Raw genomic sequence first — 25,469 nt, 5'->3', positions numbered from 1 at the left:
TCCAAGAGCAAAGGACAAAGAGAGAATATTAAAAGCAGCAAGAGCTAAGCAGGTGGTTACCTATAAAGGAGCACCTATACGATTGTCAGCTGATTTCTCAACAGAAACCATGCAGGCCAGACGGGAATGGCAAGAAATCTTCAAGGTGGCTGAGATCGGTTTGGCTCAATGGATAGAGCGTCGGCTTGGGGACTGAAGGGTCCCGGGTTCGATTCCGGTCAGGGGCATGTACCTTGGTTGCGGGCATATCCCCAGTAGGGGGTGTGCAAGAGGCAGCTGATCGATGACTCTCTCTCATCGATGTTTCTAACTCTCTACCTCTCTCCCTTCCTCTCTGTACAAAATCAATAAAATATATTTAAAAAAAAAAAAAAAAAAAAAAGAAATCTTCAAGGTGATGAATAGCAAGAACCTACAGCCAAAAATACTCTACCCAGCAAAGCTATCACTCAGAATCGAAGGTCAGATAAAGAGCTTCACTAATAAAAAAAAGCTAAAGGAGTTCATCACCACCAAACCAGAATTATATGAATTGCTGAAGGGGGTTCTTTCAGAAGAGAAAGTAAATAAAGATAAAAATATGAACAACAAATACGTAACTATCAACAAGTGAATCTAAAAACCAAGGAAATTAAAAAAAAAAATCTGATGAACAATATTAACTGTTGAATATAATAGAATCAGAGGTATGGAAGGGGAGTGAACTGATGATTCTTGGGGAAAAGGGGACAGGGGAATGTGGGAAGAGACTGAACATAAACTGTGCACCTATGGATGAGGACAATGGGGGTTGGGGAAAGGGCAGAGGGTGGGGTGGGAAGGGGGCGGAAAAGGAACACTTGTAATAATATGAACAATAAAAATTTATTTAAAAAAAAATAAATAAAATAAAAAAATTAAAAAAAAAAAAAAAAAAACTATATATTTTTTAAAAAGCGCCTTTAAAGAGAAAGAAGTGGTGAGTTGATGACGCCAGCATCACCTGAGAACGTGTTTAACTTTGCTCTTCCCTGGAAGCCACACGTGTTCCCAAGGAAGGCGGTTCCCGGGCCCGCCCCCGCCTCCCGTGGCCTGTGACCCGGGCAGGAGCCGCGGGGGGCCGAGGAGGGAGCATGCTCCGAGGATCACCTCCACCGAGCGGGGTCCCTGCCAGCTCAGGCCGGGCTCTGCCCCCTCAGAATAATCCTTCCGCCCGGACCTGTAATTACCGCTGGGGGAGGCTGTGGATTAGACACCCAGTTGCCCTGCCAGGTGGCTCTTTCCCAGGTGAGACCTGCTGACCCGCCCTGGCTGCTGAGAGGCTCCCCCTCTTCCCGCGGGTGGGATGGGGTGCTGGCAGGTCCTGGGGTGAGGCTGCCCCGGAGACAGCCACTCCTGCAGGCCTGGGCGGCCCGCCAGTCTCAGCCTCACTCCCTCCTCCCCACGCCCGTCCCTCCTCCTGCATGGCATGGGGGCCCTTCCCAGCACAAACCTGCCCCCGCCCCCATGGACCAGCTTCGGGCCACAGCAACAGGAGCTTTTATTCCCAGAACCACTTGTTCATGCCAAACCCCAGAGCCCTGCTGCCCAGCCCCACGCAGGGGCTCCCGTCCGCCCGCCCCGAAGCCGCAGTAGGTCCCCACAGAGCAGGGCCCTGTCCGGCTCCCCTCCCCCTGGGGTCTGCCTACGGGGAGGAAGCGCGGTGACCCCGAGAGGAGATGGAGGCCACGTGGTCACATTGGACCAGGGAGTGAAGGGCTCTGAGGGTGCAGGGGAGTGGGGGCCCTGTAATACCGGGGGAAACTGAGGCTAGGGGAGGGGGCCGGGCCCTAGGCCGGAGCAGGAAGAGCTGTCAAGACGCCGGAACCCTCCACTCACCTCCACCTATCACCCTCACACACACGTCTCTCTGCTGGACCTGCCCCTCCTGCCCACAGTGTGTGTGGAGGGGGCACAGAGGGCGGGGGCAGCCACCGTGGACTCTCCCTCACGGGGGAAGCCGCAAGCCCCCGGGAAGGCCAGTGCTTCCTGTGGCCCTTGGCACCACCCGGTGTCTGAAATCTGCCACAGACGATGCTGGAGGAGCAGAGAGGGGACGGGGCAGAGCCCCCGCAGGCCCAGGGACCCCGACATGGCCCTGCGTGCTGACATTCACACAGACTTCCCCGCGCTGGAATCACTTCCATCCACAGCAGGTCCTCAGCGTGTCCTCCGGGCCCGCGGCACCGGGAACTGGCCAGCTTGACCGGGAATCTCGGAGTGTCCCGTCACCTGTTATAACCCCCCTCCCCCGGGGAATCCTGTCCCATGAGCAGGTCCTGAAGATAAACCTGCTTGCACTACTAGTGTGTCTACGTGATGTCCACATGCGTCCTGCGGGTTCTGCCCTGGAGAACACACACTAACATGCGCGCTAGGATGTGTTGGTCAGTTAGGGAACCAATGTGGACACGCCATCGAGAACTCAGCAGAGCCTCCTGTGCTCCCGGAGGGCCCTCTCTCGCCCAGGACCCGCCCAGGACCTGACATCGCAGGCACCTCCCCAGGGCCTCCTGGCGGCCCAGCTCCTCCTGCCGTGGCCGTGTGCTGAGGGCGCCCTCTGCTGTTCCTGTCGGGATTGGGCAGAGGCTGGGTTGGGAGGATGACCAGGGAGGGGATGGGGGGGCGGGTCAAGCGCCCTCTTGTCACACCATCCAAGGCACCACCCAGGCGACCTGAGCACCTGGCCGAGGCGGCGTTTGTCCTGTCTCTCCTCTCCCCACCCTGTCCTCTCCGGGAGGACATCCGGGCTCAGCCCGCGCTGCAGGGCCTCAGGCTGGGGCTCCCCCTTGTGACGGGGCAAGGGGTAGGCTCCCCAGGAATTACATTGAATTCTTCTGCATGGGAGATATTCTCCCATTTATTATTATTTTTAAAAATTTTACATATATATATATTTTAAGGTACATATTTATATTTTTTATTTTTTTATTTCAGAGGGGAAGGGAGAGGGAGAGAGACAGAGAAACATCATGATGCGAGAGAACCATTGATTTTCTGCCTCCTGCACGCCACCCATGGGAGATCGAGCCCGCAGCCTGGGCTTGTGCCCTCGACCGGGATTCAGCCGGTGACCTCCTGGTTCATAGGTCAATGCTCAACCACTGAGAAACACCAGCTGGGCCGTATCTATTTAATTGTTGATAGTGTTACAGATGTCTCCCACTTCCCCTGCTTCATCCCCTTCCTCCCAGCCCCTACCCACCCCCAGGCCTCCACTACCCTAATGCCATGTCCATGGGCTGTGCATATAACACACTAGAGGCCTGGTGCATGGATTCGTGCGCCCATGGGGTCCCTCGGCCTGGCCTGCAATCCATCCCAGGAGGGACCGAGGGAGGGACCACGGGAGGGCTCCAGGGCATGTCCAGCCTGTCTCACCCAGTCCCAATCAGCCAGACCCCAGCAACAAGCTAATCTACTGGTCGGAGTGTCTGCCCTCTGGGGGTCAGTGTGCATCATAGTGACTGGTTGAATGGTTGAACAAGCAGTGGGACACTTAGCATATTATGCTATTATTATATAGGATAAGTTCTTTGGTTTTTCTCTCCTCATCCCCTCAACCTTACACTGAGGTATGTCAGTCTGTCCTGTGCCTCCCTGCTTCAGGTTGTATTTTGTTGGTCCATTTATTATTACTCACTAAAGGCCCGGTGCATGAATTTGTGCACAGGTGGGGTTCCTTGGCCTGCCCCCCCACCCCCAATCAGATGGGAAGAGAGACTGTGGGAGGTTGTCCCCATCAGGCCGATGGGGGCCCGGCAGGCTGTGGGAAGGGACCAGGAGACGTTGGTCAACCGTGGGAGGTTGGCTATGGGAGCACACTGACCACCAGGGGGCAGCTCCTGCGTTGAGCATCTGCCCACTGGTGGTCAGTGTGTGTCATAGCAACTGATCCACCAGTGGTTCTGGTCATTCAATTCTAAGGATTGCTTAGGCTTTTATATATATAGATAGATTATTTGTATGCATTGGCTATGTGTTACATGCTGGATTCTAATCAGTATGAAAAGTTTGTTGCTCAAATTTTCCATTTTTGGCATTGGGAATTTTAAAAAAATATATTTTATTGATTTTTTACAGAGAGGAAGAGAGAGGGATAGAGGATTAGAAACATCGATGAGAGAGAAACATCGATCAGCTGCCTCATGCACATCCCCTACTGGAGATGTGCCCACAACCAAGGTACATGCCCTTGACCAGAATCGAACCCGAGACCTTTCAGTTTGCAGGCCGACACTCTATCCACTGAGCCAAACTGGTTTTGGTGGGAATTCTTTTGTCTTTCTTTTTTTGTGGGGGTTGCTGTGTCCATCTGGTATACTCTTACCATTAGGGAGTTTTCTCTCTTTTATTTGTTTGAGAGCTTCCTTACTTACTGGCCTGAACAATGCTCCAGACTCATCTTTTTTTGTTTTGTTAATCCTCACATGAGAATATTTTTCCCATTTCTTTTCAAATATATTATATTGATTTTTTACAGAGAGGAAGGGAGAGAGATAGAGAGCTAGAAACATCGACCAGCTGCCTCTTGCAAACCCCCTACCGGGGATGTGCCCGAAACCAAGGTACATGCCCTTGACCGGAATTGAACCTGGGACCTTTCAGTCCGCAGACCGACGCTCTACCACTGGGCCAAACCAGTTTCGGCATTCCCATTTCTCTTCAGAGAGAATGGGAGGAAGGGAGGGAGAAGCGGGTGGAGAGAGAGAGAGTGAGAGAGAGAGAGAGAGAGAGAGAGAGAGAGAGAGATCGACATCAATTGTTGCCTCCCACATGTGCCCGACCAGGGCCGGGAACAAACCTGCAGTCCAGGAACGTGCCCTTGACCAGAATTGAGCCCCAAACCCTTAGGTGCTCGGCGATGCTCTTGTCACTCAGCACACCAGCCAGGCCTCCATCTTGCGTGTTTTCTGCCTCGGCCCCAAGATAAGCCAAAGAGCCCGGGACCCTTTACTGAGCAGAGAGGGGGCGCCCTGAGGTAGGTTTCATAAGACCCTCTGGCTGAAGGGGTCCTGGGGGGTCCTGGGCGTGTGAGGACGGGATGAAAGGAAGCGCAGGAGGCTATGGCAGGTGCGTCTGGAGGGAGGGAGTCCCAGGTGAAGCTCCTAGAAGCAGAGAGTCAGCTGCCAGCATCTCCGACAGGCAAGGCCACGGGGTGGGGTGGCGGGGGGCAGGGTACCTGCAGTCACATTCTGTGTGCAGGTGCCAGAGCCGCATCGGGAGAGAGAGGAGGAGGCTCACAGGGGGGCAGCCAGGTGAGGGGTGAGCCAGGCAGCCGGCCGAGGGCAGCCTTGGGCAGGGTGGGGCCTGGGGCAAGGACCCCTTGCTGGTCTGAAGTGGGAGGAGGCTGAGCAGGCCCTGGGAGGGACCCCCCAAGTGTAGCAGCCAGGCCCCGGGTGCCTCTCTGTGCTTCACTGCCCCCTACCAGGAGCCAGGAGCACCCCAGACCTGCATGACTGCAGGGACACCCCCGTTCCCCCCCAAGAAGGGCTGCGTGCCGCTGTGAGCAGGTGCCACCTGGCTCTGCTCCTGCCGGGCCTCTGTCCCCTTGGCCTGGGCCTCCTGCAAAGGTGGGGGCCCCCTATCCATGCGATGGGGCCACAGGGGCGGGGGTGGCCACCTTTCAAAGGAGAACCCCACCCGTGCCGCTCCCCGCGGTGCCCAGGCAAGGCGGGAGGCCCCCACCACGGGGCCGCCGCCCGCTGCCAGCAAGGCCAGCTGCAGCTCCAGGAGTCGCAGAGGTCAGAGCAGCCCAGGCTCCAGGAACGAGGTGCACACATGGGCCTTTCTCCCAGGCGCAAGGGCTGATGGGATGCGGCTGATAAGGCTTTATGGCCTGGCTCTGGGTGCGACGCAGCGTTGCAGTTCTCAAGGTCCCGGGACAGCGGCTGCTTCCCGCTGCCGGGCCCAGAGCACCGAGCTAATGATTAACCGGCGGTGGGCACGCTGCCGTCTCATGTGCCCATGGAACTGAACAGGCATCTCAAGACTCACCGCCTTGCCATAACCGGTGTGGCTCAGTGGATAGAGCAATCGGCCTTTGAACTGAAAGGTCCCAGGTTCAATTCCGGTCAAGAGCATGTACCTTGGTTGCGGGCACATCCCCAGTAGGAGGTGTGCAGGAGGCAGCTGGTCGTTGTTTCTCTCTCATCGATGTTTCTAACTCTCTGTCCCTTTTCCTCCTTCCTCTCTGTGAAGAATCAATAAAACATATTCTTTTAAAAAAGAGAAAGAGACAAAATTGTAAATTCCAAGCCTCTTTAAAAAAAAAAAAATCACCGCCTTCACCGGCTCCCACCGCTCAGCACAGGCAGGAAGCAGTCACACTGAGGTGCGGCCTCTCCAGAACTTCCCCCCTCCCAAACCAAGCTCCGTCCCCACTGGACACTCCCTCCCTCCCACCTCTGGCACCACCACCTGCTTCCGGCCTCCGAGGGGACCTCGGAGGGGGGCTCCCTCTGGTCTGGCCCTCGCTGCTCAGCAGAAGCCTGGAGGTGCCATGCTGCCCTTGCTTTCCAGTGAATGGCCATCCTGTCTCCCTTCAAGCCGGGATCAACCCCTCTCTTTTCCACTGATTTCCCCACGCTCACCCAGCGGCCCTCCTGTCCCTGTCCCTGGCGCTGCCGGAGCGGGGCAGGGGGTGTGGGCAGCGGCCCGGAGCCCCGGAGGCTCGGGGCCAATCGTGTGGAGCCCAGAGGGGCTGTTGCCAGGGCCTTGGTGCTGCTCCCCAAGGGCCACAGACATGGGGACGTGGGCGCGGGCCAGCTAGCAGGACGGTGGTGTGTGTGGGGGGGAATGCTGGGGAGCAGAGGCGGGAGGGAGAGGATGGGAGCAAGCGCATGGCCGCGGCCTGCGGACCGGGCTGTGGGAGGGGAGGAGAGGAGGAGGAGCTTTCAGTCCCCCCATCCCACCGTCCTCTCCCCCGCGCCCCCCCCCGCCACGACCCGGGACTTGGAGCTCCAGCCTCGGAGAACCCCGTTTCTTCCGGGAAAGAGCAGCTCTGAAGGCAGACACGGAGGCCGAGTGCGGCTTTCTGAGCCCATTTCTGACAGGGCTGTGGGACCCAGGGCAGCCTCAGGTGCAGAGCTCTACCTGTGAGAGGCTGAGCTCACCTCTGGGAGGGGCCCCGCACTCAGGACTGGCCTGTGCCCGGCCCCCCACCCCTCCTCTCCTCTTCTGCTCCCCGGCTCCCCCCTCCCCTCCCACAGCCCCAGCCCTGGCCCCCAGCCTCCTCCCATGGCTCAGCCGCCACCTGCCAGTCGCTGGCAATGCTGGCTGTTATCAAAGCCGTTCCCAGCGCTGTTATCAGCAGCTGCTGAGCGTCCAGAGGGCACATAGTCCACCCCGGAGGGTCCGCCTCAGGAGGTGGGGACGACCTTGGCACCCACATCCCAGGCCCCGGACCCCTTCCCCGGGCCGCTCAGGGCAGGGCACACCAGAGCCGAGGTGACACCTCTCCTTGCCAAGCCACAGCCCAGCTGGCTCTGACCCCGCCCCTCGGTCCCTTTGACAAAAGGAAAAGGTCATGGTCGGCAGAGCTGAGTGAGGGGCAGGCAGACAGGAGTGGGCTTAGAAGGGGGGACGCTCTAGGGGACCCCAGAAGACACAGTGAGGGGCTGCCCACAGAGCAGGCCCGTGCATGACAGCGCCCCTCTCCGCCCTTGGTGTGCCGTCCCCTGCCCCTGCGCGGAGGAGGGCTTGGAGGCACAGAGAGGTTAAGGAACTTGTCCAAAGTGGCCCAGCGGCCGGGCGGGCGGTGGAGCAGGCTGTGGTACCGGTCCGCCTGGCTTGGGACATAGTGCTCTTCGTCTCCCTCCACCTAGGAAGCCTTCCCTTGCCGCTGCCTTCGGATTTCAGCCACCTCCTCCATGCAGTCCACCTGCTCTGCAGTCACCTGCTCACAGCTGTGCCCCACGGCCACACCCCACGGGTCCTCAGGGAACCTTAGCCACATAAAGGAGAGAGGACCAAAGGTCGCAGGCAGAGCCCTTAGAGGCCACGCACTGGGTTTGGGAGCTGGTGGCTGGCGGCCGGGCCTCTCAGGACGGGCTGAGCTAAAGCACTGGGTCTGGGCATGGACGGGGCTGGTCAACCGCCCTAGGCCTTGGCTCCAGTCCCCGTGCAGAGGGCTCACTCTCCGAGTTCTAGACCCAGGGGCGCCTTGCCATGGCCCAGCCGGAGGCCTCCTGCTCCAGGTGAGTGCCGGGCTCGCCCTGCCACCTGGGAGCCGGCTGCTAACCCATCCTCCCACACCGCCCCGGCTCAGGGTTCCAGGAGTAGATGGGGGGGGCAGGGGGGGGGGACATGGTGCTGAGCGGACCCAGGAGCGCAGTCGGGCCAGGGGGTGACTCCAGCCGCCCTGCTGAAGCCGCTCTGCTCCGGGACCCCGGGAGGGAGGCCAGGCAGGGGGAGGGGGACACAGGCGTCCTGGACACATCTGGGGAGTGCAGCCTGGCTGGGCCAGGTGTGGGAAAGGCACCAGGCAGGCAGGCGGGCAGGCACCCCCGAGGGCCAGGGCCAGAGGCGCCCATTGCCACCGGCCCTGGACGGCCCCACCTCACCAGCGGGCACAGCCTGGGGCCGCTTGGGGGAAGAGCCTCCCACGGGTCCCCGAGGGGAGGCCTCCCCTGCGGGTAGAGCCTGGGCCTGGAGCCACCGAAGGGGATGGGGCCCGGCTGAGCCACTGCCCATCGCGGGCACCCTGACCTCCGCCCCCTGCCTGCCCGCAGCGAGCAGGCCCGCGCGGCCGCCGCCCGGGAGCTGCTGCTGGCGGCGCTGGAGGAGCTGAGCCTGGAGCAGCTGAAGCGCTTCCGCCACAAGCTGCGCGGCGCGCCGCAGGACGGGCGCAGCATCCCGTGGGGGCGGCTGGAGCAAGCGGACGCGGTGGACCTGGCCGAGCAGCTGACCCACTTCTACGGCCCGGAGCCCGCGCTGGAGGTGGCGCGCAAGACGCTCAAGAGGGCGGACATCCGCGACGTGGCGGCGCAGCTCAAGGAGCAGCGGCTGCAACGTGAGCGCGGCGGGGTGGGGGGTGGGGCGCGGGGGGCGCCGGGTCCCTGCCCGCCCTCCCCTCCCGTCTTCCTTCCCGCCACCCCAGGAGGGCCTGGCGCGCCCCCTGCCGGCCAGCTCCACTCACCGACCCGGGGCTGGGAAACGGGGCGCTGGAGAGCGGTCGCGACCCCCATTGCGCCCTCTCTCTCCCCCCTCCTTCTTCCCTCCTTCCCGCCCCCCCACCCCCACCCCTACGCAGGTGCGCGGGGCCTCACGGCAGTTCTCCCTTTCAGGGCTCGGCCCCAGCTCCTCGGCGCTGCTCTCCGTGTCCGGTAGGTCTCCGGTGGGGGGCGCAGGCCCTGAGCTGGCTCCGTCCGACAGCGGCGCCCGCCCGGGGAGGTGCAGGTCTGGGAGGACAAGGGCGGGGGGAGGGCAGGCACAGCAGGGGAAACTGAGTCCTGAGCCGAGCGGGGAGGGCAGTGGGCACCGAGGGTCAGCTGCCACAGCCGCCTCATCCTCCTCCCTGTCTCCCCCAACCCCCAGAGTACAAGAAGACGTACCGGGAGCACGTGCTGCGCCAGCACGCCAAGGTCAAGGAGCGCAACGCCCGCTCGGTGAAGATCACCAAGCGCTTCACCAAGCTGCTCATCGCGCCCGAGAGCGCCGCCCTGGCGCCCGAGGCCCTGGGGCCCGTGGAGGCGCCAGAGCCCGAGCGCGCCCGGCGCTCCGACACCCACACGTTCAACCGCCTGTTCGGCCACGACGAGGAGGGCCAGCGGCCGCTGACCGTGGTGCTGCAGGGCCCGGCGGGCATCGGCAAGACCATGGCGGCCAAGAAGATCCTGTACGACTGGGCGGCGGGCAAGCTGTACCACGGCCAGGTGGACTTCGCCTTCTTCCTGCCGTGCGCGGAGCTGCTGGAGCGGCCGGACGCCTGCAGCCTGGCCGACCTGGTGCTGGAGCAGTGCCCGGACCGCAGCGCCCCCGTGCGGCAGATGCTCGCCAGCTCCGAGCGGCTGCTCTTCATCCTGGACGGCGCGGACGAGCTGCCGGCGGCGGCGTCGGGCCCCGCCGAGGCGGCGGCCGGCATCACGGACCCCTTCGAGGCGGCCGGCGCCGCGCGGGTGCTGGGCAGCCTCCTGAGCAAGGCGCTGCTGCCCCAGGCCCGCCTGCTGGTGACCTCGCGGCCCGCCGCGCCGGGCCGGCTGCAGGGCCGCCTGCGCTCCCCGCAGTGCGCCGAGGTGCGCGGCTTCTCGGACAAGGACAAGAAGAAGTACTTCTACAAGTACTTCCAGGACGAGTGGCGGGCCGAGCGCGCCTACCGCTTCGTGAAGGAGAACGAGACGCTGTTCGAGCTCTGCTTCGTGCCCTTCGTGTGCTGGATCGTGTGCACCGTGCTGCGCCAGCAGCTGGAGCTGGGCCACGACCTGGCCCGCGCCTCCAAGACCACCACGTCCGTGTACCTGCTCTTCGTCGTCAGCTTCCTGAGCTCGGGGCCCGCCGCCGACCGGCCGCAGGTGCAGGGCGAGCTGCGCCGGCTGTGCCGCCTGGCCCGCGAGGGCGCGCTGGGGCGCAGGGCGCAGTTCGCCGAGAGGGACCTGGAGAGGCTGCAGCTGAGCGGCTCCAAAGTCCAGACGCTGTTTCTCGTCAAGAAGGAGCTCCCGGGCGTGCTGCAGACCGAGGTGGCTTACCAGTTCATCGACCAGAGCTTCCAGCAGTTCTTCGCGGCGCTGTCCTACCTGCTGGAGGAGGCGGGGCCCGCGGCGCCGGCGGGCGGGGTCGAGGAGCTCCTGCGCGGGGACCTGCCGCTCACCACCCGCTTCCTCTTCGGGCTGCTGAGCGCCGAGCGCGTGCGTGACATCCAGTGCCACTTCGGCTGCGTGGTGTCCGAGCGCGTGAAGCAGGATGTCCTGCGGTGGGTGCAGGACCAGTGCCGGGGCCAGGGGCGCGCTCCCGCGGCGCCGCCGGCGGCGGAGGAGTCCCTGGAGCTGAAGGACACAGAGGGGCCCATGGAGGCGGAGGCGGAGGTGAAGGTGGAGGTGGAGGTGGAAGAGGAGGAGGAGGAGGAGGAAGAGGAGGAGGCCAACTTCCAGCTGGAGCTGCTGTACTGCCTGCACGAGTCGCAGGAGGCCGCCTTCGTGCGCCAGGCCCTGCGGGCCCTCCCGGAGCTGGCGCTGGAGCGCTGGAGCTTCAGCCACATGGACCTGGCGGTGCTGAGCTACTGCGTGCGGTGCTGCCCCGCCGGGCAGGCGCTGCGGCTGGTGGGCTGCGCGCTGCCGGCCCCGCTGAAGAAGAAGAAGAAGAGCCTGATAAAGCGGCTGCAGAACAGCCTGAGCGGCAGCCCGTGAGTGTCCGCCCCCGCCCCCCAGGCCCACTCTGTGGGCACCATTCAGGCCTGTGCACCTGAGCGCCCCGTCTGGGCATCCGCCCCCAGACCAGGGGCGGGGCTTCAGGGCTGGTTCTGCCCGCCCCCTTGTGGGGCAGCCTTCAGTGCCCGCCTTCTCCTCCCCCCACCCTGCGCTCTCCAGGCCCCCCATTTCCCCCCCCCCCATCCACATCCACATCCACAGCCAAGGCAAACCTCAGAGCATGGCCATGTGGCTCCAGACCGGACACCGCCCATGCTTTTTGGATTTTTAAAAATATATCTGTATTGATTTCAGAGAGGAAGAGAAAGGGAGAGAGAGAGAGAGAGAGAGAGAGAGAGAGAGAGAGAGAGAGAGAGAGAGACATCAATGATGAGAGAGAATCATGGATCGGCTGCCTTCTGCATGCCCCACATTGGGGATGGAACCTGCAGCACGGGCCTGTGCCCTGGCCGGGAGCTGAACCCTGACCTTCTGGTTCATAGGTCGATGTTCAACCACTGAGCCACGGGCGCCCATGCTTTCTCATAATGAGTCTGGAACACGGCATGCCCCCTTTGGCCTGGGCCTTGGCCCCAGCTCTTCCTCGGCCCAGGACACTGCTGGCTGCCTCCCCACAGGCCGGCCCAGACTCCTCCAGCTGCCCTGCCACCCCGGGGCCCCAGAAATGCCCCACTGACCACCACATGCCCTGACCTCTGTCCGTGGCCGCTCCTTCGCCAGACCCTCCACTGTCCAGGGCAAGGCTGGCCCTGGCCCTTGGCTCCAGCCCGGCACCTGACCCAGGAGCTCAGCGTGTGTTCAGAGGACAGACAGGCACACAGGGAATGCGGCGACATGGCCCCAGGGCTGGCGGGCCCCGGTGGGGGGCCACGGGAGGCCACACTTGTGTATGGGGTGAGGACAGAAGTGGCCGTGACACCTGAGGGGCACAGGTAGGAGGGAGGGACTGCGGCCAGGCGGCTCCCTTTCTCTCCCGCAGCTCTCAGGCCACCGCGGGGAAACCCCAGGCGTCCTCACTGCGCCCTCTCTGCGAGGCCCTGACCGACCAGCAGTGTGGTCTGACCAGCCTGACGTGAGTGGCCCTGCCCCAGCCCTGCCTGGGAGAGGCACAGGACCGGGTGCCCAGGGGAGGGCAGCGGAGGGGCCCTGTCTGAACTGGCTGAGGGGGCGGGCTGAGAGCCAGTGGCCTCTGGTGTCCCATGCTGGGACCCACACAGGACAGGGCCCACCCCAGCTTAGGGGCTCCTTGGGAAGGGGGCTGGCCAGTTCAGTGGGAGCTGGGCATGGGGTGGGAGGACATGGAGGAGACCAGCCCACTGGCCCGTCAGTCCTGCCACTCAGCTTAGTGCAGCGTGTGAGCCACAGCGTTTCCGTGGCAAAGGAGTAGAAGCCACGCCCCTGGCCGCAGAGACTGGCTAACTACACTGCGGCCACCCTAGCTTGGGGGCAACTCTGTGGAGGTCAACATGTGCAGGGGGAGGCCTGAATGTGCAGGGGGAGGCCTGAATGTGCAGGGGGAGGCCTGAATGTGCAGGGGGAGGTCAGCGTGTGCAGGGGGAGGCCTGAATGGGCCCGTGCAGCCGACACCCCTCTGGCTGACCCCAGCCCCAGAGAGCGGGCAGTCTGCACAGCCGGTGCAGCGAGCGGCCGAGGGGCCGGAGAGTGACCTGTGCCTCCGGACCACAGGCTGTCCCGCTGCAAGCTCTCCGACTCCGCCTGCCGCGACCTGGCCCAGGCCCTGAAGGCGGCCCCCGCCCTGACGGAGCTGTGCCTCCTGCACAACGGGCTCAGCCAGGCGGGGCTGCGGGCGCTGAGCGAGGGCCTGGTCTGGCCCGGGAGCCGGGTGCAGACACTCAGGTGAGGCTGGGTCTGGGCGGACGAGGGGAGGGGACGGGCCCCCAGCTGCTCCTGAGGCCCCCTCCCCGCAGGCTGCAGCAGCCCGGCCTCCAGGAGGGCCTCCAGTACCTGGTGGGCCTGCTCCAGCACAGCCCCGCCCTGACCACGCTGGATCTCAGCGGCTGCCAGCTGCCAGGACTCGTGGTGACCGGCCTGTGTGCGGCCCTGCAGCAGCCCGGATGTCGCCTGCAGACCCTCAGGTGGGGGCAGGGCGGAGGGTGCTGGGGACATGCCTCTGAAGCCGGGGGTGGGATGGGGGGAGGCGGGGGGTACCTGGGGCTTCCCAAGGGCTTGGCCCCCAGCTCCCGCCCCCTTTCCCCAGCCTCTGGCAACCCTGATGGGCCGTCTTCTGTCACTGTGTACCGCTAGCACGGCCTAGGCCAGTTCCCACCCCCACCCCCACTCCCGTCACTGCCCCCCACTGCCCCCCCATTGCTGCTTCCCTCCCACCCACCTCCCCACTCGTCCTGTGCACGTGTGCAGCCTGAGCTCCGTGGAGCTGAGCGAGCAATCGCTGGAGGAGCTACAGGCCGTGAGGACAGCAAGGCCAGGCCTGGTCATCACGCACTCGGCGCTGGACAGCCACCCTGCACCTCCCAAGGGACTCAGCACGTCCTTGTAGGCCCCGCGGGCGGCACAGCCAGGAGGACGCCCGTCAGCGAGGGGCAGCTCTCCCATCCGAGGGGGGCCGGGCAGGCAGGGGGAGGCCCCGACAGCATGCCCCCCACTCCCCCGTCGTGGTCCTCCACAGGGCCCGGCACCTGCCCCTCCCCCACACCCTGGGCCCTAACCTCTCCGCTGGGCCCCGCTCCCTTCCTCTCCCAGCCTGCAGCCACCCCTTCGCAGCCCCGCCCCCAACAATGGTGCTGAGCCCCCACAGCCGAGCGCCTGCCACGTGCAGACCTTCACCTGGTGGCTGGTGCAGAGACACCTCCATCTGCGGTGCTGCTCTGGCCAAGGAGGTGCAGGCAGGGGCTGACCCTTGACCTGAGGTGGACCGGTCACCCCCCCTCCCCCCCCTCCCCCGAACGCAGGTCTTGCATCAGGGGAAGCCATCCCTGAGGCCCGTGGCTGAGCCTGTGGAAGTGCCACTCCAAAATCAACTCGCCGTCTAGGGTCTGGGGACGGGCCCAGGGTGGCGTGGAGGAGGCAGTGGCCGCCTCCGTGGCGGTGACGGTGTGGTGGTGGGCAGCCGGCCTGCTGGTAATAAATGCTCCTTTGCATTGGTTCGTTGGTTTCTGTTTCACTCGGCCGGGCATCCTGGCCATCGTTCCTTTGGCACCTAACTCCCTGTCCAGGCCACGTCCCCATTTCAAAGATGAGAAAACTGAGGCTCAGGGAACAGCCTGACCCTGGATGGACAGGCCAGCGGTGGGCAGCCCTCGAGTCCTCCCTCCCAAGATGCCAGCTCCTGAGACTCCGCCCAGTAGAGGGCTGACTCCAGAGGAAGTGCCACTCCAAAATCAACTTCCTTTAAAATATATATATATATATATATATATATATATATATATATATATATATATATATATTCCAGAGAGGAAGGAAGAGGGAGAAAGAGATAGAAACATCAATGATGAGAGAGAATCATTGATCGGCTGCCACCTGCACACCCCCTTCTGGAGATCTAGCCTGTAACCTGAGCATGCGCCCTTGACTGGAATTGAACTCGGGACCCTCCAGTCCGCAGTCCAAATCTCTATCCACTGAGCCAAACCAGCCAGGACTAAAATATATTTTTATTGATTTCAGAGAGGAAGGGAGAGGGGGAGAGAGAGAAGCATCAATGATGAGAGAGAATCATTGATTGGCTGACTTGCACACACCCCCTCACTGAGGGTCGAGCGTGCAACCAGGCATGTGCCCCTGACTAGAATTGAACCCGGGACCCTTTAATCTGCAGGCCGACACTCTAACTATTGAGCCAAACCAGCTAGGGGCAGAATCAACTCCAATCCAGTCACTCATTCCACAAAGCAGACAAAAACCCCTGCCCTTCTGGAGCTGACACGCTGGCAGGAAGACAGACAGACAGACAGATGTGTAGACAGACAGACGTGTAGACGGGCAGGTAAATGCTGTGGAGGAGAGCAAAGCAGAGCAGGGACAGGCATAGGGAACTGAGGGTTCCTGTAACCTGTAAGGGGCCTGGGAGCCTGACTGAGCCCCCCAACCCCCGACATCCCGAAGAGAGGTGTCCCGTGGCGGGCAGGGAGGTGCCAGGTCAGCTCGGGGTGCCCTGACCAAATACCACCACCTGGTGGGTTTGGACAACAGGAGCTAATTCCCCTGGTCCTGGAGGCCGGCCGGCCCAAGGCCAAGGTGCCGTCAACTCGGTGTCTGGTGCGGGGCCTGTTCCTGGCTGCAGGCAGCTGTGTCCTCACTGTCCTCGCCTGGTAGAGACCTTGCCTGCCCTCTGGCCTCTCATACGGGCACTTGTCCCATTCTATATACATATACATATACATATACATATACATATACATATACATATACATATACATATACATATACATATACATATACATATACATATTTATTTCAGAGAAGAAGGGAGAGGGAGATGGAAACATCCATGATAAAAGAGAATCATCGATCAGCTGCCTCCTGCACTCCCCACCCTGGGGATCGAGCCCACACCCGGGCATGTGCCCTGACTGGGAATCAAACCGTGACGACCTAGTTCATGGGTCGATGCTAACCACGGAGCCACACTGGCCGGGCTGTCCCATTCATGATAGCTCTTGACCTAATGACCTTCTAAGTGACCCGCCTCCAAATACTGTCACATCTGGGGTTAGATGTTAACGGAGAGACCATGTGGGGCACCGCACACAGTGCCCAGCAGGGAGCGCGCTCAGAGTGAAGGTCGCAGTGGCAGGAGCCAGGCTGGCTGCGGGGAGGGGAGCGGGCACCTTGGGGACTTGTCCTCCCAGACAGGTGGACACCATTGCGGGCTTCTGAGCAGAGGGCAGAGTCTGGCCTCGCCCCTCGCAGGGCCGAAGGGCAGAGCAGAAGCAGGAAGCGGGGAGTGTGCTGGCCCAGGAGTCAGAGCGGACGGAGAGCCAAGAGCAGGCAGGGCTGGAGGCGGCCAGCAGGGCTGAGGGTGGGCGTGGGTGTGCGGACACAGGCGGCCTGAGCGCTGGATGAGGGAGAGACAGGGAGAGCAGCTGTGGGGGTGGGGGTTGGGGTGGGGGTGAATCTGAGGGCCTCTGACTCGGGGTCAGACATTTGGGTCAGCCCAGGGCGTGAGAGACAAGAATGGAGCAGGCCCAGGCCCGGGGGCAGGGGGTTGGGGGGAGATGGAGGGTGAGAGGAGAGGCTGAGGAGCAGAAGAGACGGGGCAGAGGACACCTCTGCAGGACCTCTCTTCCGGGGCAGACATGGGGGAGCACGCCAAGGGCCCTGCCCCTCAGCTCGGGGCGGGACAGGGGCTGTAGTTCTACTACTGCCTGACCCGCCTGGCCCCAGCACCGAGCACCGTCTGCCCAGCCTCCTTCCCGCCCTCCCAGCACCGCCCTGGGGGCGGGACCAGCCTCCCCGCCCGCCCGCCCTGCGCCACCCCGAGGGCGGGGACCCAGGGCCTTCCGGCTGCAAAGCGTCCCGCTCCTCCTCCCTCGGCCGAGCAGCAGCTGGAGGCCCCGGCGGGCGGAGGTGAGCCCAGACGGCTGCCCCCTCCCAGGCCGCCCGGCCTCTCGCCCGCACAGCCGCCCAGCACCCGGCACTGCCCCCTACACCCACCCGGCCCCCAGGCGGCTTCCTCGGGGAGACTCGTTCCGGGCAGAGTTCTCACTTCCACCCACAGGGCCGGTGCTGGGGTGCGGCGTCCAGAGAGCCCGAGGCGCAGGACGGAGGTCGGAAGGGGGGGCGTGGGAACTCTCTTGGTCCCTGGAGATCAATATGAGGGGCTGAGGGCTCCAAAGTGGGGGATCTGGGAGCCAGGGCTGCCCAGGGGGCCCACATTGGGGGGCACCAGCCACGTCCCAAGGGCAGGGGCTTTGGGGTCAATAGCATCAAAAGAGGGAGACCCAACCAACTGGGGGTCCCCTGACCCCACCCCCTTTTCCAGACCCCTCCTTTGAGCAAGGCTTTCCATGGCGGACGCCGGCGAAGACCCCACCATATTCACCGCCCACTCCCTGCCCAGCGACCCCCGGCTCTGGGCCACCGTGACCAACGCATACTTGGGCACACGTGTGTATCATGACACGCTGCACGTGAGTGGCGTGTACAACGGGGCGCTGGGGGACACGCACCGAGCCATCCTGCCCAGTCCCCTCGGCGTCCAGCTGGAGGCCCCCGTGGGCACCGAAGAGCAGCTGACCACGACCTTTGTCCTGGACACCAACACAGGTAGCCCCTGCCTGCCCCCGCCCCGTGTTCCCGGTTAGTGGGGGGGGGGGGGGTCCTCGCAATCCTATCCTGGCATCTCCCGACTCAGGGTGCCCGGCTCAAAGAAAGGGGGCCCCGGAGGCTGCCTTGCAAGCTCGGGGAGAGTGGGGGTCCTGCCCTGGCAGGGGGGGGCCCCAGGGCAGCCGGTGCTTCCTCCACAGGCAGTGGGGCTCCCAGGGGGCTCACCTCACGGAGGGGGGCTCAGTCCCAGGGGGGCTCAGTCGCTCTGTGTGCTGGGCATCCGCTCTGGGTGTGACGGCCGTCCCTCCCCGCCTGGCAGGCTCCTTTCTGCACACCCTGGAGGGCGCCCGCTTCCGGGCCTCCCAGCGCCTCTACGCCCACCGCCGGCTGCCGCACGTGCTGGCCTGCAGCGTGGCCTTCGCCCGCCGGGCCCCGGGCGGCCGGCCCGTCACCGTGCCGCTGCGCTCTGCCTTCTCCCCCGAGAGCCCGGACCTGGGCCTGCATCTGGGGCCGGACTTCCAGGGAGCCCGGTGAGGAGGGGGCGGGGGGCAGCCGGGAGGCCCCGAGGAGGCCCCCCTGAGACAGCCGTGCTCTCACAGGTACCTGTTCGGCCACACGCTCACCCCCGAGCAGCCTGGGGGCGCGCGGCAGGAGGTGCACATGCTGTGGACACCCGTGCCCCCCGCCCTGACCCTGCGGGAGGGCGAGCGGAGCAGGACCTGGGAGTTCCTGGCCGTGGTGGGCGGCAGCCAGGCGGAGGCCCGGGCCTGCCTTTCCGAGGCCCTGGAGCTGCAGGCCAGGGGGGCGCTGTACCCCACCCACGCCCAGGCCTGGGCGCAGCTCTGGGAAGGCTGCGGCCTGGATGTGGAGGGGCCCTGCCGCTGCGCCAGGCCCTGCGCGGTGCCCTCTACTACCTGCTCAGCGCCCTGCCCGAACCCGGGGCCCCAGGACACGTCTGCCACGGACTCAGCCCCGGGGGCCTCTCCAACGGCAGTCGCGAGGAATGCTACTGGGGCCACGTGTTCTGGGACCAGGTGTGCGCCCTCCGCCCCAGCACACACCTGCACGCGGGGTGGCACACGGGCAGAGGGTCCCTGGGCCCAGGGCACGGCCTTGCGGGCTCACGAGGCAGGGAGAGCAGTTGTAGGGGGGCTGCAGGCGCCGGGAAGACCTGTTCATTGGGGTGTGACTGAGACAAATGTGGGTTCTGGAGAGACCTGTGTAGCTGCTAAGGAAACGGGGGGTGCCCAGCTCAAAGAAAGGTGCCCAGAGGCTGCCTTGCAAGCTTGGCGCGTGGGGGACGGTGAGGCCGGGCAAGAGCAGAGCCAGGAGAGCTGGGACTTGGGGACCAGCGGGCATGGGAGCCCGAGGGGCAGGGGTGCGGCCCTCTTCACCCTCCGGGTCAGGCAGCCAGTGAGCACTGGAGCCCGCTCCTTTCCAGCTGCCCACACCCAATCCTGGCTGAGCCCTAGGCCAGACCCAGGTGCCCACCAGGGACCAGAGGGTGTGAGCTGAAATTGGGGACGTGTGGCAGGCAGGCTAGGGGGGTCCGGGACAGACCCCACAACAAGGAGCTGTGCTGCCCCTCTCTGTGCTCCCAGGATCTCTGGATGTTCCCGAACGTCCTCCTGCTCCAGCCGCAGGCCGCCAGGGCGCTCCTGCAGTACCGCATCCAGACGCTAGATGGGGCCCTAGACAACGCCCGGAACCTGGGCTACCAGGTGAGGGAGGGAGGCCCAGTGCCCACCCCGCAGTGCCCCCTGGAGGGCTGAAGTTGCCAGACCCCTCTGGGGGTGGGGGAGGGCATGTGGGGTTCTTACAGGGGATCATTGCCAGCTGCATTGTACCCATGGGAACAGCCTGGCTGCCCCAGCGGGTCCCTCACTGCCCTGTGCAGGGGCAGCCACAGTGGGAACTGGCGGGGGGAGGGGGGGATGAGAAGGGGATGAGGGGGCAATACAGTGGCACCCAGGAAGTCGCACCGGGAAGTTGGTGCCCACCTCGCCCTCTGTGGCTGTAGGCTGAGTGTATGGGGAAATGTGAGCTCCTCCCGAGCCCCCTGATAAGGAATCCGGCGTGCACACCCCCCCCCCCCCCCCCCCCCCCCCCGCCGCACCACCCCCAGGGAGCCAAGTTCGCCTGGGAGAGCGCGGGCTCCGGGCTGGAGGTCTGCCCCGAGGACATCTACGGGACCCAGGAAATCCACATCAACGGGGCCGTGGTGCTGGCCTTCCAGCTGTACTACCACTGCACCCAGGTGAGGGGCGCCCAGGAGAGGTGGGCGTCTGCCCACCAGGTGTGGCCACTCCTCCGTGGCTCTGCCTCAGCTGGGACTTCCTGCCTAGAGCCAGTCCAGGCACCTGGGAGCCACGCATTCACTCCTGGGTGCTGGGCATCCGCTATGGGTGCTGGGCATCTGCTGTGGTGCTGGGCATTCGCCTGTGGGTGCTGGGCATCCGCTCTGGGTGCTGGGCATTCATTCCTGGGTGCTGGGCATCTGCTCTGGCTGCTGGGCATCCGCTCTGGGTGCTGGGCATTCGCTCCTGGGTGCTGGGCAGTCGCTCTGGGTGCTGGGCATCTGCTCTGGGTGCTGGGCATCTGCTCTGGGTGCTGGGCATTCATTCCTGGGTGCTGGGCATTCCCTCTGGCTGCTGGGCATCCGCTCTGGGTGCTGGGCAGTCACTCTGGCTGCGGGGCACCCACTCTGAGTGCTGGGCATTCATTCCTGGGTGTTGGGCAGTCACTCTGAGTGCTGGGCATTCATTCCTGGGTGCTGGGCAGTCACTCTGGGTGCTGGGCATCCACTCTGGGTGCTGGGCATTCATTCTTGGGTGCTGGGTAGTCGCTCTGGGTGCTGGGCATTCATTCCTGGGTGCCGGGCATCCGCTCTGGGTGCCGGGCATCCATTTGGGTGCCGGGCAGTCGCTCTGGGTGCCGGGCAGTCGCTCTGGGTGCCGGGCATCGCTCTGGGTGCTGGGCATCTGCTCTGGGTGCTGGGGAGGGTGGGCAGTGGCGGGACCTGCAGGCCCATGAGAACTGGAATGGAGGGTGCCGGGGCCTGTTCCACCCCCTCCTCCCCCAGGACCTGCAGCTCTTCCAAGAGGGTGGCGGCTGGGATGTGGTCAGTGCTGTGGCTGAGTTCTGGTGCAGCCGTGTGGAGTGGAGCCCTGCAGAGGAGGAGTACCACCTGAAGGGTGCGGCATGGCTGGAGGGTGGTCATGGGGGAGGGTGGTCATGGGGGGATGGATGGTAATGAGCTGGTGGATGTTTTTTGGTTCAAGGTCAGGGTCAGGTCAGGGTCAGGTCAGGTAACCTGGTGTTGCCAGCCCACACTGGCCAGTGCAGCGGGCAGGTCTGAGACGCTGCACTAAGCACCATCGTGCCTTTGTGCCCAGGAGTCATGCCCCCGACGAGTACCACTCCGGAGTCAACAACTCCGTGTACACCAACGTCCTGGTCCAGAACAGGTCAGACCCGAGGCCAGTCCCAGCCGTACGGGGGGACGGGGGGCACCGAGTGCCAGAGCTGCAGCCCCCGCCTCTGCCTAGCCTGCGCTTTGCCGCTGCCCTGGCCGGACCTGGGTCGGCCCGTCCCCAGCCGGTGGCTGGCCCGTGGCTGACAAGATCAAGGTGCCCTTTGACGTGAAGCGGAACTTCCACCCCGAGTTTGATGGGTATGAGCCTGGTGAGTGGACTCAGGGCCCTTCTGCCCCCCAACGCCCCTTCCCGACATAGGGTCCCTGTCCTCCTTCCCCCCCTCAGCAGCCCCTGCCCCCCCCCCCCCCAGGAGAGGAGGTGAAGCAGGCAGATGTTGTGCTCCTGGGGTACCCCGTCCCCTTCTCCCTGAGCCCTCAAGTTCGCAGGAGAAACTTGGAAGTTTACGAGGCTGTGACGTCCCCCCAGGGCCCGGCCCAGACATGGGTAAGAGCGGGTGGTTCCCAGCAGCCCCAAGCCCTGCCCCCCAGGCTGTCTCCCGTCCCCATGCCAGCGTGCCCTCTGCCCTCTGCCCCCAGAGCATGTTTGCCGTGGGCTGGATGAGCTGAAGGACGCCCGGCGGGCAGCGGACTTCCTGGGCAGGAGCTTCGCCAACATCACCGAGCCCATTCAAGGCCAGCCTGGGCCCCGCTCCCCTGTCCCCTGGCCACCCCGATCCTGGGCGGGCTGGGTGGTGGGAGTGGGAGCCCGTTCCTGGGGTCACGGCGCTGTGATGGCCACCCGACCTCCCAGGAGCAGGGGCAGCAGCCTGGGGCGGGGGGAGGCTGTGTCCAGGCTTCCCGGCACTGACGGCCTCGCCCCTGCAGGTGTGGACGGAAAATGCCGACGGGTCGGCGCGTGAACTTCCTGACGGGCATGGGGGGCTTCCTGCAGGCGGTGCTCTTCGGGTTCACGGGGTTCCGGTGAGTGGGGTGACGGGCAGACGGAGGTCGCCGCCCCTGCCGGCCCTCCTCACAGAGCCTCCCCTTCTGCCAGGATCACCGCGGCCGGCGTGACCTTTGACCCCATGTGTCCGGCGGGGGTCTCTGGAGCGTGTGTCTCCGGCATCTGCTACCTGGGGCACAAGCTTGATTCTCCTTCTCCGAGGGCTCGGTGACGGTGGAGGTCAGGCCCCCGGCCGGGCCCGGGGCGCCCCCGCTGGAGGTCGAGCTGTGGCCATCGCAAACCCGGCTCCCCCTGCGCCCAGGTAGGCTGCTACCCCCAGACCCACCCGGGGGCCCCAGGCCAGTGGCCCCCTGGCTGGCCTGGCGTGTGCCCGCCCCCTCAGAGTGGCCCCTGTCCCTGCAGGACACAAGGTCTCCTTTGCCCGCTCTGCGGGCCGGATACAAAGGTCAACCTTGGAGGAGCCGAGGCAGCAAGTGCTGCTCCCAGAATGCCCTGGGAGAAACTGCTGAGGACATTGGAGCCCCCGGCACCCCCCTGGACACCTGTGGACCCGACCCGGAGCCCCTCACCGGGTGCTGACCTGGCTTTAGGGACCTCTCGGGACCTTCCCTCTGGCACTCCCTATGTGGGGGTGGGCGGCTGGCTGCTCCCGCTCCTCCTGTCACCCATCTGCCTCCTCCCACCCTCCACCTGCCAGCCAGGCTCACGGGCTCCAGGGAAGGTCTGGTTTCTTTGGCCTGAAGTTCAAGGCTGCCTCTAGCCCGACCCCTTCCCTGCCCAGCCCATGCCCACCGCCTCCCACACCAGCATGCCTGCTCCTGCCCCCGAGGCTGACCCCTGCACCTGCCGTGCCCGAGCCACTTGCCAGGGAGCGGTGGGCCGGGCAGGCGGCTCGCTGGGAGGCCGAGGCGGGTGGGCCCGGAGTGGAGGGCAGGGGGATGGGGTGGGCTCGGCCTGTGGAATTGGAGTTACTCTGCCTCAGCCGGAGCTTCACCACCAAGAACTCTCCATGTCACGATACCGAGGCCGTCATGGCTGGGTCCGGGTGCTCCGGGCTGTCCCGGGAACTCAGCGTCCTCCGTCCCTGGCGCCCCAGCCTCGGGGCCACCTCAGCCAGGTTGGACAGCCCCATCCATCCCATGTCTTTCTTCAAGTGGAGTGCAGAGCAAGACCCCATGTCCTCTCTCTGACCAGCAGGAAGGACCGAGCCTGGGGCACAGGGTTCTAGGCCAAGGCCCTGGGCCTGTCTGTGCGGGACAGGCTGCTCTGGGCCGGAGGCCCCGCCCGGCATCTGCGGGGGCCACAGCCTCGCGGCTGGCACGTCACCCCGGGTCCTCGGGTTTCCCGATGAGGCGAGGCGGGGTCCGCGGGGAAACTCGGCGAGGGCCCTGCCTGTGGGTGCTGGGAGTTGAGGTGGGGGTGGGGGGCACCGACGGCAGGCCCGGCTGTGGAGCTGAGGCTCCTCTGAAGTCAGGGCGTCCGGTGGATAGAGTTCCGGCCAGTAACTTGCTCCCTTTGAGCGAGTGGGCGGCCCCTCTCCCCGCTCTGGCCAGTGCGTTCTGGACAGAGGTGGTCCAGGTTCTCGAAGGAGCAGACACCGGGCAGATGGACTGTGACGGATGGACAGACAGAAGGGGATGCCAGGTGGGTGGAGGCCTGGGGGGGTCCCAGGCCTGACGCTGTGTGGCTGTGGGGCAGCACGTGGGTCGTAGTGGCCTCTGAGGGAGGAGGCCAAGTGGTAGCCAGCACACGTGTCAGGGCCACTCCCTATGGTGAGTCCTTGGTGGCTCTCCTTCCCCCCCAGGGGCCCGGCAGGTCGTAAAGCCGCAGGGACTGTCCCGGGGCAGCAGCCCTGGAGCCAGGGGTGGCACAGGCACCCGGGGTACCACTCCGCTGGAGCCTGATGCGGCTGCGCCTGTGACCACCTGCCCACCGCCACCTGTGCCCACAGCAGGTGGCCCTCCGAGGCACTCGGACGCGGGCACGCATGCTGGGCTCAGGCCCCTGGTAGGCAGCGGCCTGACTGGGTCAGGGGCCTTCAGCATGCCTAGGACACAGCCTGGGTGCCCATGACTTCATGCCCCCTGGCTTGACTGCAACTCTGTCCTCAGCACCTGGGCGCGGGCGGGCAACCTTCACGCCCATCACAACCCTCAGGCCATCCCGTGCGCCCGGGGCCATGTACCTGGCCCCCAGAGGCTGAGCCTTGCCCCAGCCTCAATCCAGCCGGGTCGGTCCCTTCTTGGGACAAACTTGGAGCTCAGGGCGGGCAGGCGGCCTCCATCCCGGGCCAAGCGCTGGCACACTGCCTGCGTCCTTGGCCCAACTGGGACCAGCCCGCAGCACAGGCCAAGGCTGTCTCCTCCCCCGGCCCCGGCCAGCACCCCTCGGCCTCAGGGCAGCACACACTGCCCAGCTCGGGGCTGGGGCCTGTGGGCATGGGTCAGGGACCGTCTCTGCAGGCACATGGGGATGGCTGGGCCAGCTGTTGGTGTCGGGGGAGGAGAGGGGTGTGGGCAGGCAGTACGTTGGGAACTCCAAGGGCAGTGGCTAAACAGGCCCCTCCCGCCAGCCCAGGCAGAGTGGATGGGCCAAGGGGGGTCCCTGGGGACGGAAAGGACCCTGGGTGGGGTTCAAAACCCAGCCACCCTGTGCTTAAGGCCCTGCAATTAGCCTGCCCTGTCATTGGCCCGGCCACAGCAAGGCCCCGGGGACCTCACCCAGCCACACAGGGTGTGTGCATGTGTCTAGCCGCCCCCCTCTGCCAGCCCGCTGGCTCGGGGTGAAATACAAGGCATGGGCCTGGCATCAAGGACCCTGAGAGCATCCTCACCCCCCAAGTCCACCCTCTGCACAGCTGTGGGGAGGGGGGTCCCTGTGTGCATGAGGGAGACTGTGTGCGTGGAGGGCGTGTGGCCATGCCTGTGTGCGCCTGTGTCCCGGGTCCAGCCATACCGCCGCCCTGCCGGGCCTGAGATTTCTCAGAGTTAAAGGGACCGACCCAGTGGCCAAAGGAGGAGACGGGCACACACCCAACCTCGGACAGGAGCGCGCAGGAGCGCTCTCCCTGGCCGGGGACTCCCACTCACCGTGCACGCAGACACGGGCACAGGCGTGCACACGCACACGCAGACCGGGTGGGCGCACGTGGAGCCGGGGAGACCCACCACTCATGCTCCGGAAGAGAGGCCACGAAACCACGGCGCCCGGCCCGGCAGCCCAGATGAAAGCTCTCTTCCCAAACGGGATTCTAAAAGGAGCCGAAGCCGCAGCGGCCGGGGCCCCAGGGGATGGCCGGAGACCACAGCCCACAGCAGGACATTCCAGGCGGGCCGGGTCCACCCAGGCGGTCTGGTGGTGGGTGTCCCCCACCCGCCCCCACCCCAGCCAGGAACCAGCCGGGGGCCCTTCTGGAACAAGTTATTTTTAATTGAGCCTGGGGAGCGGGGAGGGAGGGTCT

At 64.6% G+C, this 25,469-nt stretch overlaps 2 protein-coding genes across 2 annotated transcripts; both read left to right on the top strand.

Moving 5' to 3' along the window:
- Positions 1–7,753: 7,753 nt before the first annotated feature.
- Positions 7,754–14,399, top strand: NLRP6 (NLR family pyrin domain containing 6). Its single transcript, XM_084893663.1, has 8 exons — positions 7,754–8,216; positions 8,751–9,031; positions 9,306–9,344; positions 9,556–11,356; positions 12,361–12,453; positions 13,068–13,238; positions 13,310–13,477; positions 13,761–14,399. Exons 1-8 carry the CDS (start codon positions 8,188–8,190, stop codon positions 13,897–13,899), a joined length of 2,721 nt encoding a protein of 906 aa, XP_084749789.1. The 5' UTR covers positions 7,754–8,187; the 3' UTR covers positions 13,900–14,399.
- A 2,460-nt stretch (positions 14,400–16,859) lies between these two features.
- On the top strand, positions 16,860–25,452 carry PGGHG (protein-glucosylgalactosylhydroxylysine glucosidase). Its single transcript, XM_084894611.1, is given in 22 exon segments — positions 16,860–17,095; positions 17,347–17,630; positions 17,950–18,160; positions 18,230–18,504; positions 18,507–18,664; positions 19,232–19,351; positions 19,756–19,887; positions 20,713–20,824; positions 21,026–21,037; positions 21,040–21,097; positions 21,179–21,202; positions 21,204–21,240; positions 21,242–21,314; positions 21,417–21,550; positions 21,643–21,661; positions 21,664–21,737; positions 21,931–21,959; positions 21,961–22,026; positions 22,100–22,191; positions 22,194–22,310; positions 22,412–22,468; positions 22,471–25,452. Coding segments are annotated over 21 exon segments (2,358 nt in total). The 5' UTR covers positions 16,860–17,095; positions 17,347–17,371; the 3' UTR covers positions 22,770–25,452.
- The last annotated feature ends 17 nt before the right edge of the window (positions 25,453–25,469 follow it).

This window comes from Pipistrellus hanaki (assembly GCF_964339955.1).
Source record: "Pipistrellus hanaki genome assembly, chromosome: 9".
Lineage (NCBI taxonomy): Eukaryota > Metazoa > Chordata > Mammalia > Chiroptera > Vespertilionidae > Pipistrellus > Pipistrellus hanaki.
This window is presented reverse-complemented; position numbering and strand designations above follow the sequence as displayed.

Excerpts from the sequence above, each read along its gene's own strand:
- NLRP6 (XM_084893663.1), top strand. The coding sequence starts at position 8,188 with ATGGCCCAGCCGGAGGCCTCCTGCTCCAG. Across the intron at positions 13,239-13,309 it reads AGCCGGGTGCAGACACTCAG|GCTGCAGCAGCCCGGCCTCC; the intron begins GTGAGGCTGGGT and ends CCCTCCCCGCAG. Across the intron at positions 13,478-13,760 it reads TGTCGCCTGCAGACCCTCAG|CCTGAGCTCCGTGGAGCTGA; the intron begins GTGGGGGCAGGG and ends GCACGTGTGCAG.